Source organism: Fusarium oxysporum, chromosome 7, assembly GCF_000149955.1.
Source record: "Fusarium oxysporum f. sp. lycopersici 4287 chromosome 7, whole genome shotgun sequence".
NCBI classification, from domain to species: domain Eukaryota; kingdom Fungi; phylum Ascomycota; class Sordariomycetes; order Hypocreales; family Nectriaceae; genus Fusarium; species Fusarium oxysporum.
Window position 1 is genome coordinate 4,144,275 of NC_030992.1, and position 13,001 is coordinate 4,157,275.

The 13,001-nt window shown below is 47.1% G+C and overlaps 6 protein-coding genes across 10 annotated transcripts; 2 read left to right on the top strand and 4 right to left on the bottom strand.

The window, feature by feature from the left end:
- The first annotated feature begins 176 nt into the window (after window positions 1–176).
- On the top strand, window positions 177–2,306 carry FOXG_10748 (chitinase). 2 transcript variants are annotated; one of them, XM_018390224.1, is made up of 5 exons: window positions 261–826; window positions 879–1,102; window positions 1,152–1,531; window positions 1,579–2,100; window positions 2,165–2,306. In XM_018390224.1, exons 1-4 carry the CDS (start codon window positions 451–453, stop codon window positions 1,895–1,897), a joined length of 1,299 nt encoding a protein of 432 aa, XP_018248634.1. In that variant the 5' UTR covers window positions 261–450; the 3' UTR covers window positions 1,898–2,100; window positions 2,165–2,306. The 2 variants fall into 2 exon arrangements, with proteins under 2 accessions (XP_018248633.1, XP_018248634.1); XM_018390223.1 differs by having other exon boundaries at window positions 177–826; window positions 1,579–2,306.
- On the bottom strand, window positions 2,283–3,244 carry FOXG_10749 (uncharacterized protein; the record flags this gene model as incomplete). The annotated part of the gene is made up of 5 exons (XM_018390225.1): window positions 2,283–2,544; window positions 2,596–2,690; window positions 2,739–2,852; window positions 2,913–3,002; window positions 3,203–3,244. The coding sequence occupies 5 exons, from the start codon at window positions 3,242–3,244 to the stop codon at window positions 2,283–2,285; spliced, it is 603 nt and encodes a 200-aa protein (XP_018248635.1).
- Window positions 3,245–4,087: 843 nt separating this feature from the next.
- Window positions 4,088–5,128, bottom strand: FOXG_10750 (uncharacterized protein). Of its 3 annotated transcripts, XM_018390226.1 has the most exons (4): window positions 4,718–5,128; window positions 4,571–4,655; window positions 4,503–4,515; window positions 4,088–4,452 (listed from the first exon to the last, which is right to left on the bottom strand). In XM_018390226.1, the coding sequence occupies exons 1-4, from the start codon at window positions 4,910–4,912 to the stop codon at window positions 4,281–4,283; spliced, it is 465 nt and encodes a 154-aa protein (XP_018248636.1). In that variant the 5' UTR covers window positions 4,913–5,128; the 3' UTR covers window positions 4,088–4,280. The 3 variants fall into 3 exon arrangements, with proteins under 3 accessions (XP_018248636.1, XP_018248638.1, XP_018248637.1); XM_018390228.1 differs by having other exon boundaries at window positions 4,088–4,515; window positions 4,718–5,054; XM_018390227.1 differs by having other exon boundaries at window positions 4,088–4,655; window positions 4,718–5,054.
- A 186-nt stretch (window positions 5,129–5,314) lies between these two features.
- Window positions 5,315–7,929, bottom strand: FOXG_10751 (uncharacterized protein). 2 transcript variants are annotated; one of them, XM_018390230.1, is made up of 6 exons: window positions 7,561–7,929; window positions 7,391–7,505; window positions 6,596–7,335; window positions 6,477–6,544; window positions 6,056–6,429; window positions 5,315–6,010 (listed from the first exon to the last, which is right to left on the bottom strand). In XM_018390230.1, the coding sequence occupies exons 3-6, from the start codon at window positions 6,837–6,839 to the stop codon at window positions 5,431–5,433; spliced, it is 1,266 nt and encodes a 421-aa protein (XP_018248640.1). In that variant the 5' UTR covers window positions 6,840–7,335; window positions 7,391–7,505; window positions 7,561–7,929; the 3' UTR covers window positions 5,315–5,430. The 2 variants fall into 2 exon arrangements, with proteins under 2 accessions (XP_018248640.1, XP_018248639.1); XM_018390229.1 differs by having other exon boundaries at window positions 6,596–7,505.
- Window positions 7,930–9,505: 1,576 nt separating this feature from the next.
- Window positions 9,506–11,159, top strand: FOXG_10752 (uncharacterized protein). Its single transcript, XM_018390231.1, has 6 exons — window positions 9,506–9,679; window positions 9,726–9,969; window positions 10,017–10,219; window positions 10,269–10,360; window positions 10,406–10,576; window positions 10,626–11,159. The coding sequence occupies exons 2-6, from the start codon at window positions 9,829–9,831 to the stop codon at window positions 10,985–10,987; spliced, it is 969 nt and encodes a 322-aa protein (XP_018248641.1). The 5' UTR covers window positions 9,506–9,679; window positions 9,726–9,828; the 3' UTR covers window positions 10,988–11,159.
- Window positions 11,160–11,576: 417 nt separating this feature from the next.
- On the bottom strand, window positions 11,577–12,494 carry FOXG_10753 (uncharacterized protein; the record flags this gene model as incomplete). The annotated part of the gene is made up of 1 exon (XM_018390232.1): window positions 11,577–12,494. The coding sequence occupies one exon, from the start codon at window positions 12,492–12,494 to the stop codon at window positions 11,577–11,579; it is 918 nt and encodes a 305-aa protein (XP_018248642.1).
- Window positions 12,495–13,001: the final 507 nt, after the last annotated feature.

The window sequence follows — 13,001 nt, forward strand, 5'->3', positions numbered from 1 at the left end:
CGGAACGATCGGATGCTCGCCGAGTCAGCGCCAGCCACTGAACAAATGCCGAACATCATCTCACCACAACAAAAACAACGCTACAGAATTGCCGTGATCTGTGCGCTTTTAACTTTAAGGCTATGTAACCCGGACTCATGCACTCTCAGTGGTGGAAATTTGAAACCTGGGGGTGTCAAAGGGTAATTAAACTCTATAATACGCGGTGAAACGCTGACGCGCTCCCTTTTTCTAGAATAATGTACGTTTAGCTTCCAATTAAACTTAATTGGCAAAAAAGGGACAGCGGCACTGCGTCAATGGCTAAGCCTCTCGGGTCGGGCGCATTTAAAGCGCTGAATCACCGCACTATTTTTTGTAGTTAGCTCAACCTCCAACGGTCTTCATTCATTCTTTTTTTGCTTAACTACACTCATTTAAACAAAGTCACTCATTTCTACTTCTCTAATCATGCGTGTTTCTACCCTCTTGGGCCTGAGCGTCTACGCCGTCGCTGAGGCGAGCTGTTCGCGCAACATCATTTACTATGATCAGTGGCACACCAATGATCTCCCCCCGAAGGACGTCACGCACAGCGTCACCCACGTCATGATGTCCTTTGCCAACTCTTCGCTCTTCACTACTGAGCCTTCTGGCAAGTACGAGCCTTTCCAGCCTCTCAAGCAGGTTCGCGCTCTTTTCGACCATGACATCAAGGTCTGTCTTGCTATTGGTGGTTGGGGCGACAATGCTGGTTTCGACGCGGGTCTCAAGACCGATCGCAGCCGGGAGAGGTTCGCTCGCAACGTTGCTTCTACTCTTGATAGACTCGGTTACGACTGTGTTGGTATGTGCACTGTATATGATAGCTTGTCAGGCGGATTGGCTAACGGAAGTAGACATCGACATGGAGTATCCCGGTGGTAACGGCGCCGACTACAAGCAGGTCGTCAACTCCAAGAAGACCTACGAGATCCAGGCCTTCCCCAAGCTCCTCAAGGAGATCAAGAAGTTCATCGGCTCAAAGGAGCTCTCCATCGCTGTCCCTGGTCTTGAGCGTGACATGATCGCCTACGTCCCCAGCGAGACCCCTCTCATCGAGAAGTCCGTCGACTTTGTCAACGTAAATACCCCTCCTCAGCCTTACGAAATCACCCCACTAACTTCTTCAGGTCATGACCTACGATCTCATGAACCGCCGTGATTCCTACACCACCCACCACGTCTCTGTCAAGGGTGCTGCCCGTGCCATCGACAAGTATCTCTCCCTCGGCTTCCCCGCTCACAAGCTCGTCCTCGGCATTCCCTTCTACGCCAAGTGGTTCACCACCAAGCAGGGCTACAAGTGCACCAACCCCATCGGCTGCCCTACTGAGCTCCTCGAGAACCCCAAGGATGGTAGCGACACTGGCAAGTCTGGCTCCATGACCTTTGAGGCTGCCAACTTTGTCTCTGCCCCTACCAACTTGACTACTACTCCCGATGCTACCTGCGGTGCTGGTACTTTCTTCAAGTGCGCTACTGGAGGTTGCTGTGCCGCTTCCGGCTGGTGGTAAGTGTCTTCTGAATCGTTACAAGCTATTAGCTAACATGTAACAGTGGTGATACCGCTGCTCACTGCGGTACTGGCTGCCAGTCCGCCTACGGCCACTGTGACGGCATTGATCTGTCCGCCTCATTCCACGAGGCTCTCGACAAGGGCAAGACTGACAAGGTCAACGGAGGACAGTGGTACTGGGATGCCCCCAACCGCATCTTCTGGTCTTGGGACACTCCCGAGCTCATCGCTGAGAAGATCAACCTTCTTGCCAAGACCCGCGGTGTCAAGAGTGTCATGGCCTGGGCTCTTGCTCTTGACAGCCATGACTGGAGCCACCTCAAGGCTATGCAGCAGGGCTTCGACCGTGTTAACGCTTAGATGCCTGGCAGCTCGTTCAGCGGGGCTCCTTCGGGGTCCAGACTATAGACTTATAGAATAATAGCTGGGGTGTAAGGTCAACAGATTTGTTTAGTACTGCAATAAATAAGTCTTCCCTGGTGCATTTACGACTGACGCTACGCAAAATTATACTTGATCATTGTGAATAGCGAACTGGGCAGCGAGGTGACGTGAACTAATAAGTAAGCAGTTTTGGGCTTGCAGTGTATTTTTAAGAGGGCTGTTTTAAGCTGATAGACCTGATAGCTGATGCTTACATCGCGCGCCTTACTATCTGCTTCCTGGTAAATTAGTCACTTTATGTCGATGAATCTGATAATTAATCCCGAATCTAAGGCTTAATTTAGTGATTCTAATCTTGAATTCAGATTAATTGATTACTTATTTTCTCATAGACTTGTCGATAAGTAGGATCTTCCCATCTTTCAATACTACCTCCATCCATATGAGGACCCAGAGCGAATTTGGCGTCGCCTGGGTTCCTAATCCGAAGACGATCCGAGTAGACAAGCGGGCTTGTAAGTGAGACTTTGCAGTCTGGCGCAGCGGTAAAGATGGATAAGAGCGCTGCTTGGGTTTTTAACATTTGTGAGTGCGAACGCGCCTGCTGTTGAGCTTTGGGCCAGCTGTTCTTTTGTCAACGACACTTTCTAGGGCAAAAGGCGGAATGGACTTACTAGATCTCGTAAACCTGCTTATCATCCTCCGGGAAGCCTTTTACTGGGGGATTTAATTTGATGTACTCTCGCACATCGTCAAGCCATTTCAATGCCTGCGAGGGTCAGCGAGTAGTGTTAGGATGGAAGCCCTGGTTGCTGACCTGTTCTTCGGAAACAGTCTTGCGAATTACTACAGATCCGCACTGCCTGATTCGTTGGACAAGCTCAAATGAGGGATTCTCGACGAGCTCGTGGTAGGTTGCCTCCGGGATGGTCTAGACGTGACAATCAGCAAGTAGTTATGACACCACGGGCTAGCTCAAGACCAAGCGTACGCGTTGCTGCTTCTCCTCAATTTCATCAGACAGCTCGGCAAGACGAGCAGTCAATCGTGCCCAAGCTGCGGTGAGAGCGTCTTGATTGGACTTATCGCCAATGTTTCACTAACGCATTTGGGTCAGTAAACTTGGTCTTGGGCGTGGCTTAACTTACCACTTAAGATCCAAGTATCTCTCAGGCAGGAGGGTCTCTTTCTCCCCTGCGAGAGAAGCAAACGAATTACCGATCTGCGTGGCACATCAGTACTACTCTAGTAGATAACATTTACGTGTGGCTCTAATCTTACACTTCCCTCTGCCTTCTCGGCGCGTGGCTTGGAATGGTTCATTTTGATATCAGGCAAAGATCAATTGGGAAAAGGTGCAGGCTGGTATTATCTTTGATGACGGGACCTAATACATGGTCAAGGTGCAGGAGCCTACTTAAATCTTCAAATACTTTGCCTCCTAAGTGAGTTCACAATGCTGGTAGGATCTATCTTCGGCCGACGGTCATCCGAAAGCTTGCCTTACCGGACGTGTGTTCTCCGACCCTTTTGTCCTGCGAATCACAGCTTACCATGATAATCGAGTGGGGACAGAATCTGTTGTATAAGCAGAAATACAAAACCACTAATCTAACAAAACCTTGTTTACTCCGTAGTTGCTTGATTGTCGGCGTTTTGTCGTCCGATGTAGAGAAACCTTCGATGTCGCAAATGATCGCGATAGTGCGCTCTACCCCATGGGGCCCCTCACACGGAAAGGATTGATTTATAGGGTCATCAGAAGGTTTGCAAAGCCTCGTCTGAGTTGGAGCCAGTTCAGTTATATATCAAGGATATATCTAACATTAATTGCTTATCTTAAGACTACGCCAACACTTTTTACTCTAATCGGCAAGCAAATGCAACAATCACATCATAGACTCGCAAAAACTGACGCATATTCCTTTAGTGATTTCCTATATATACTAGACTGCCGATACGGACTTTTGGATGATGGTTAGTAGTCTTTGTTTGACAAATACCGAATAGTGAAAGTGCCCCAGCTTCTCCGCATCGGCATCATAGTAAGGGCCTATATAGTATATTCCGAGATAACATTAATTAGTCAGTTAACAATTTTGATATCAGGCAGTCATTTTCACAGGAGCATAGGGCAGAAAATATAAAATTATTAAGGACTTACTACATAAGGTTAATCATACCATCGTTCCAGGTTACAGTAATAAAGACCTTCACTTTAGGCTAAACGTTTACATTATTGAATATATATTACTATCTCGACAGATACGATCTATACATTTCTCTCTCTATTCTCCTTCTCTAAAATGCTTCATTCCTTCGTTCAAAGGGTCCACTAGTCATACACTGGACGTCTCCTCTATTTGGCGCAGATGGTGGCAGAGATAGTGGCAGGGCTAGGGCAACCATAGACCTTCTTCATGCTGGGAGTGCTGTAGCAAGAAGCATCACCGGCCTTGCAGTCAAACTGCTTGCATCCCTTACCAGTGGTGAGGATGTTGTGCTTGTTGGCGAAGGGGTTACCCCATTGACTAAATATGTCAGTATAACATTAGGACAGCGAGCAGGTACTTAAACTTACGTGCTGAACTCGTCTGTAGAATTTTGTTAGATAATGTAGATGCTGAAGCTTATGGGGGATTGACTTACAGTAAACGTAGTTGGGCTTGGAGGTAGAGGAGTAACCGAAGAAGAGAGGGTTGGTGAGAGTCTTGGTAGTAGCAATCTTGACGGTCTACGACAATTGTTAGTACAACAAGTTCAGTCCTGATGAAAGTAGACATGGATTCAACGAACCGATCCAGTGGAGCGAAGGTTCTCAGAGAACTTCTGTCCGGGCTTGAGGGTCACCAGAGGTCCAGGAGCACCGCCATTATAAGGCCAAGACTGAACATAGATAGTACCAGAGCAGTCGTTGGTGACAACAGCCTGGTTAGCGGCGGCAGCGCTGCCGACAATGGCGGTAAGGGCAGTGAGGATGCTGAACTTCATTTTGATGAGCGAGAAGATGTCTTTTGAGATGCGAGAGTCTTGTAGATGAGAGAGAAAGTGATGTAGAATGATGCCAGAAAATATGCTGAATAACAGCCACTATTTATACAAAATGGCAAACGTTGGACTTTGCGGTGAAAAGCGATTTAAGTTGAATACGAGCCGGCATAGACTTGTGGCGTTCTACTAATGGCTATACGGGTGATTATCCGTTCGTATCGAATCATCTTGTGACGAGAATAGACCAGAGCTAGATCGCGTAGCTATCCCGAAAGCGTCGACCTGGGCTAACATGCCGAGGCTTCCGCACTAGCACTATCAAGGTAACTTCCCAATCCGGAGAGTTACAGCTGAAAGCTTGTGCTGGTCTAGAACATACGGTGAGAAAAGGAAAGGTGACAATGGCTAAAGATAAATAGAAGTGTATTAAGATTACATTAAAGGGCTAGGTAATAATATGCATGTCTCATAAAGAAGCGGCAGAATGGCATTTCTGCGTTGCGGATAATATACAGGTCTCATTCTCTCAGAGTTGCATCGCTGTCACTTGGTCTGCCGTGGCTCCATTCATCATCTGCACGTCTCTCTACCACGATCTCCTGCGTTACAACAGTCGTGGCTTTGATGCCTCGACTCGGCGAGCTTGGCTCCATAGGACTCTGCGACGCTGCCTCATCGCTATGATTCTGTCCCTGTTCGGCTTTGATGCTAACACTGACACCGGGGTATGTTCGGTAGTGTTTCTGAGTAATTGATGGAAGAGGTACTTCATCTTTTCTCAAGGTGCTTGTGTCATCCATTGAGTCATGGGTGATGTCTTGAGTTCGCCTTCGAGACATACTACGCAGATTTTGACTGCTGCGTGTTCGAGAGTAGCCGTAGTGGGATCCGCGGTTGCTTCGGCCGAATGAGGACGCAAAGAGCTTGGGCATGAGCTTGGAGAATAGTGGTCGGAGGGTTGGTAGGCATGATGAGATGATGGCGAGGGTGACTTCAAGGAATGACCATATCGCGGCGTCGACATTGTCCCAATTGGGATCTTTTGTTGAAGCGGCAGTTTTTAGTGTTCGGATACGATAGATCGAGATGGCGCATGTCCTGGACCTGTTAGCTATTTTCCACCAAGAGAAACTGCAGACTTACAAGAACCCGATGCTGAAGATGGCCAACAGCATAATCTTCTGTTTCCTCGGAAGGTTCAGGCTTCCAATGACGGGCAACGGCATACAGAAGACAGTAATATCCGTGACGAGGTTGAATCCAGCCATGACGTACCAGACCGTCAAAGGGTCGGTGCAATGTCCATCTAAAGTCGAGTTCCAGAACTTTGCGACCGGTACACAAATGAGAGTATTAAGGAAAGCGATTGTAATAGTCCAGGCGATCATGATGACAAGTCCGTAGAACGTCAATGCCTGTAGGATCGGTATAGCAAAGACTCGTCGGTATTGAAGAAGGATTCCGATTTTGACAAGACACATTGCGACATTATACACAATGACAGAAGCATAGAATGCCTAGTAAATATTAGCATGAGTTCAGGGCATGCAAGAGTAAAACTGACCTTCATGTAGGCAACGTAGTTCTCTTTCGACTGCTCCCAAGTATGATGTCCAAGCCCATAATTATTCTCTACATGCACGTCAGCACTCAACCTTCACAACAACGTTAATTGAAGCTTACCTAGACCAATGGCCACCGCAGCTCCAATCGTAAGGACCTGGGCAGCAGCCATAACTCTATCATCCCAGCCGAGAGAATGAAGAACCTTATATCGCACATAGAGTCGCAATGCGACGGTGATGGTAGAAAGAATGGAGAAGGTAATGAGAATGGCACGAATCTCGACCGAGCGGGATGAACTATCCGCCGGCATCGAGCGAGTATCCATTGCTAGATGACTCTCGTCAGCCCAACGGAGGTACATTGTGCACTCACGACGAAAACAAATTTCAGCATATGTTTGGAGTCATCAGAAACACATTTTTTTCCGCGCGGGGGGACCCCAAGGTCTAGTTATGTATAATAATCAGAGAGAGGGGCTCATAGTTCAGCTCTCACAGATTCCGTCTCACTACTGTAAGAGATCGACGAGCTTGAGCTTATATTGCATGTCCAATCATCAATATGTCTCAGCGGAACTTGTCTTGCCTGTCCCCTGCAGAGCGATGATCTAATCGTGCATCTGATTCCCCAAAGCTGTAATTTCTCCGACCTGATCTACGGAGCAATGATACCCTGGACCTGAAGATTACCGCTGATCGTTGTTTTACTGCGCGGACCTGCACCAATCAGATCAAGGCGTCAACTGCCGCAACCTGAGATTCTGTGCTTGCGGGCGACGTGAGCGTCAGTGCGGCTTGGATTTGCTGGGTTGAAATAACTGCCGATCCCAATATGCCATGTGGTTGGAGTGGGGAGAGCTAAGGATTTTTTTGATAGGAACAGGGGTTCAATGGTTGACAGTGACAGGCTTACCGAAGATCCCGAGGTTAAGAAACGGAGGTTTGTGAGGGATTTGTAACGATGAAAACCTCTGTGCGGTCTTTTGTTTCGTCGATCAATCGTCGAAATCTCCACTGGTAATATTGCTCTGTTCATTCTGCCCTCAGCCAACAGGCCCAACAGGTTGGAAAGCCAAGCCATACCGTGGTCTAACCCTTGTTGAAATGACCTGCATATCAGATCTCATTTTGCTTTTTTGCTTTGGACTCACCGCTTTGACTAATTCCTGCCTGACAATCGAGCGACATCGAATGTCGTGATATCCGTAATTCCGTGGCGTGTCTTTGGTTTCAAGTAGATCTGTAACCTGGCCGGTGACGAACGATGATCCCGCTGCACAGAGTGAGCATGTGATCTTGGCCTGACTGGGGAACCCTGGTCCATTAATGATTTGGGCCCGTCAATATGGCACTGAGATGTCAGTCCGTCTCGGTGAGCGGGTACGCCATCGTGACATTTGGCATTGACGTAGTAAATAATCCAATTAGCTTGGAAAACGATTATTCACGCTAACAGGTATTTGATCAAGTCAGCGCTTTGGCCCTCTCGTGACTCGGATTTGGCCCAGACATACCCTGATAGAGGGTCATAGCGACTCAGATCATTTGATGGTACCCCACTGAAACATTTCTTGGTTTTACGGATCCAAAACATTACATGAAACATTTTGGTGATGTTTTAGGTTAATCTACTACCCTAGATATGATACAATTCTATATGTCGTATACTATACATTCGCTTGCACGATATTCTCCGCAAAGGATTTACTGGGGCCGGGGCCTCTACGCGACGTTGTATTACTCTCGAAGCTACTCCCTAAACTTAACTAGGTACAGGCGATTTTAGGTATGCCTGCTCACCGCGTGAATTGCCAATGCGACTCCATAATGCTCCATTATACAATTTTAAGGAGCTCATATAAACGTTACATAGCGCACCTCCAGCCGTCGATCTCATAATGGCAGTAGTATTTGATCCCCTCAAGAAAGAGTTCACAGTCAAGCAACGCCGCGACACCGTTATGCAATTGAGCTTCTATCAAAATGGTGAAACAACCAAAGATTGGCGACGCTTCACGTTGGGGGTCTTAGCGAAATGCAGCTCTTTTTGAATAGAGTTGGTCGATCAGTGAGTCGCTTGACATCATGCAGATCAGCGACATTCTCGTCGGCGCCACTTACATTGGGCTTCGACAAAAGCACCATTGTCTATAACGCTGCTGCTGTAGATCCGTTGAGTTCTTGGTTAACAAAGCTCCAAGATGACGCATACTATGGTCATACAATAACGTCTTTGTTCTTGCTGCATGCCTCGGACCAACGGTCTTTACTCCCGGAGGCTGGTAGCTGTTGGCTTCCAGAGCGAGGTTTTCTGATTGTTGGGTGAATTATGCGGATATTTGGTGGTTTATTAAGGGATTGTGATCAGATGAAAGCTCAAGGTGCTGGATATAGTGTACAAGATGACGGTTTTGTACGATGCTGGCGTCGCGAGTGCACTCACCCTAGTAGCTGGCTTTGACGTTGGATCTACATAAGCACAATGAGATATTGACTAATCATATATTCGAGTGCTTGAATGGATGCTAGGCTTAGTGGTATCCTCAGAAACTTACTGCCTCCAGTGAGGGAGGTCTATGATAGAGACCGTTAACCTTCAAATTGCAGCCATCTCAGTCGAGGCTCCGATATCGTTCTAGTTTGATCAACTTGGCAAACGCTTCGCCAAGTCACCTCATCATCACTCTAAAAAATACGTTTCCCAATGATGGCTTTGCCACGTGTTGACCTCAACCTACGTCGCCAAACAAGCGAGCATATTTACCAAAATACCAAATCGCTACACCCAACTGACTTTTGCACAACATACCAGCAACTGCTCATCACCAACAACAGGCTCGACTCTTATGGTCTCACTACCCATTTATTTTAGTTTTGTGGTTGCTCAGATCCCCTTCCAGCCCCTGCATATGGAATGCGCCACGTCCCGTCCACTAAGAGATTCCGGATAGCTTATGAAAACGGAAGGCAAACTTTATTTTCTCGCTTAAAGAACGAAAAGAGCGAGGATGGTATTTAGAGAGGGTGTCATCACATTCGTAGAGACGTGGGTTTGCTGGTTATTTCTTCCATGACTTACATATAGCGTCACTCGTACGTACGTACAGTATCAAGCAACCTTATCTACGACGACGCTCTCATCTACGAAGCTCGTGGGCATAATCACACCGCAGCCATGGCGATAGGACCGTCAACCCTCCTGGTCAGTATCATTATAACAGTCTCGTCCGTCAGCTAACAGGGTACAGATCACAGAATGGACACTCATAGCCTTATCGACTGTCGTCATCATCGCCCGAATCTATCTCGACTCGTCATCTAAAACGAAAACTCATCGACAGCGACATATGGATGATTTTAGCATGGGCAGCTGGTATCACCGTGGCATCGTTCTGCGTCACGTATGTTCACATGGGCGTCATGGAGCCATGGGTGGACGGCACTTTGAAGGACTATGATGGAACTCGCGAAGATAAAGAGTTCATTCTCAAGGTATGACAGGATTATACGGTTTATGACGTGGACTAACATCTGTGTAGTTGCTTTGGATCTGTGCTCTGCCTTTCTTTACGGCGTTTTATCTCTGCAAAGCTGCACTGCTTGCTGTCTACCGCCAAGTGATTCCTGTTCATATGCACAAGAGAAGAATGTTTCTTTGGGCCACTGCTCTTTACGTCGCACTCTCTTATATCGTCACTATGGTTCTTCCATTTTGTGTCTGTATCCCGGTCACTCGGTTTTGGTTAGTCACCATCTACATGGAATGGCATGCGATTTGCTAACGTCAGTAGGTCACTGGAACCTGACAATAAATGCCCGCATAATGCTGCAAGTATGTTCTTGAAGACCTCTTGGGCTCTGCATTTTGCTGGCGATGTATTCAGTAAGCAATTTCTGTTGATGATACGATCAATACTAACTATGGCAGTCTTTATTCTTCCCTGGCTGATCGTACCTGATCTCATGATCAAAGGATGGCTGCGAGTTGGTGTTTACTTGACCTTCCTTCTCGGCATCATCAACATGGTCATCAGTATCGTTCGCTTTAATGAACTATTTATCGCCGGGGCCAACCGCAAGGTCTCCATCGTAGAAGCCCGTACGTTTCTGACCCAGTCTCTCACGAAAGTAGGCTAACATAGTTGTAGACTTTTGGAATACCTTGGATCTATATCTCGGTCTGGTCATCGCCTGTCTCCCCTCATTGCGACCATACTTCAACCTCGCTGCCAACTCACGCGCATTCAGCAGCATTCGAGGAAAGGGGACGAGCCAAGGTAGTCGCTATACCACCGACTCCATCCAGAAACCTGAAGCAGCGAGACTTGCGCAAGATCAATCGGGTATTTCGCCTAGTCGACCTATTAGACGCTCATCACATTCATCACGAGATTTTGACTTGGAGTCTTGCGCTGACTCTTCAGATTCACATGAGGATGCAAAGAACAAGGCTTTTGAGATTGAATTGGCTCGAGTGCGTACTCGTGCAAGAGAGGCATCTGATGAGTAAAATGTAAATCGGTGAATAGTATATCAGAGCGGCTTACGAGGGCACTTCTTATCACCAAGTATGGCACATCCTCTCAGCAGGACTAACTCTTTCATTCATTTTCGGATGGTCTGTTATAACTCATACTCTAACGAACTTAATAAAAGTCACTGTTTTCAGCTTCACAAACTGCTAAAGTATTATTACATATCACAAATTCATGATAGGCACTAATACGCTTCCGGCCATGAGGCCACTAGAGTTTATGTCCGAAAAGAAGAATTTTTAAAAGACAGCCGATCGTATTGGTATGCTGTGGCGCCAGCTATTGAAGATCAAGTACCAACCGAGGCTAGAGTCGAGGAACATCTAGACCTGAGTAATTCCCACCACTGAGAGCCTTGTCGGTTCGAGAGCTTGTGCGAGGTATGAAGATGAGGAACTCGTAGACCTTGTAGCTCCCTTATTGTCTTTGATCCTTAAGTCCTCCACGTGCCGTTCCCGTAATGCTTCAAGGTGGTGGTGTTTTTCGTCACAACGAATTTGTCGCTGTTCACCGTCCGAATGGGCTGAGCACGCTCTGCTCTGATGGCGAGCGCTTGGCATTGAGTCAGTTCTCTATATTCAGCCATCTGGATTTCAGTTCCTTGTCTCTAGGCGTATCGAATATATAGGTTGGCACGAATTTCGGATCCAAGAACTGAGGGCGCTTTTTCTTTTTTTGAGCTTGTTTAATCATGCGCAAACGGACCAACATTTTCTTCATTCCAGGGGTCAATATCCTCTTCTTGTTGTCAGAGATATTTTGCTTGTAATCCATATGGTTCGAGGGCTCGACATGCTCCGATGGAACTTCCCGAGGATGGGATGGCACGGACATGGTGTTGGATTTCTCATCTGCGTGGGCAACTTTCTCTTCGGCGGGCTTTCTGCTATAATACTTGCCATCGAGTTTAGAGTCTTCTGAGTCCTCGTATTTTTCGGTTTTATAGTGCTTGTCTTTGTAGTCTTCCGAGTCCTTGCGCATTTGCGCCTCCGATTTCGGTTTCTTGTTTTCAGTCTTGTCTAGCAGTAATTCTGCATAATATGGCCAGATCGAAGGCTTTTTCTTTTTCTGAGCTTCTTTCTCTTCGGCGGGCTTTATACTGTAATGCTTGCCGTCAAGTTTGGAGTGCTTATCTGTAGAGTCTTCCGGATCCTTGTACTTGTCGGTATTAAAAAGGTGCTTGTAATGCTTTGATGAGTCTTCCTTGGGATATTCGGTTCTAGTGGTCTCGCTTTCACTTCCTTTCGAGTGACTCTTGTCCTTTGGTCCCTCCTCATCTTCAAAATTTACTGTGATGTTATTGTGGACGACTGTAGGCTCCTTGCTGCCGTACTGTATGTACTTGCGCTCGGTCTTGTGCTCTTGGGCCTTCCACTTATAGCATGGTGATCTCTCAACGACATTGATAGGCTGGGCCAAAACTTGGACGAGTCCCACCACCATGAAGATGAGGAGGAGTCGGGAGAGGCATGTAGAGGCCATTTTGGAAGATGATGGGGAGAGAGGATGAAGATTGTGCAAGGGTAGAATGCCCCCTCTGGTACGGGAGCAGGATGGGATGTGTTTCGAAAGGTGTCTAGATGAGGGAAGAAGTGATGCATTTATAGACAAAAACTCGAGATAGAAGCACGTGTAATTCTTCTTATTCTCAACGTGGCATATGGGCTACTCAATTACGTTACCTGCTCTAAATGTTGAGTTGCTTTGTTTACAGTGCTGGGGCTGGAGACACGAAACGTTAACTCCACACTCAACAAATCGGGAACGTTGACATCACCATTCAGGGTGATACCTCTAAGTAGACTCTTATCATCGTACAATTTTGAAGCCTCAATGTGAAGCATCACCGATATTTCCGAAGGAAGCGTCTCTCGGGAGCGGTATCTTGCATTAACCCAACAGAGGACTCTAAAACCTGGAGACCACGAGTCTGAGGTCAGATCTGCCCGAGAGGTTTTCATCAGACTCTGTACCAAAGTGGAACTTAAA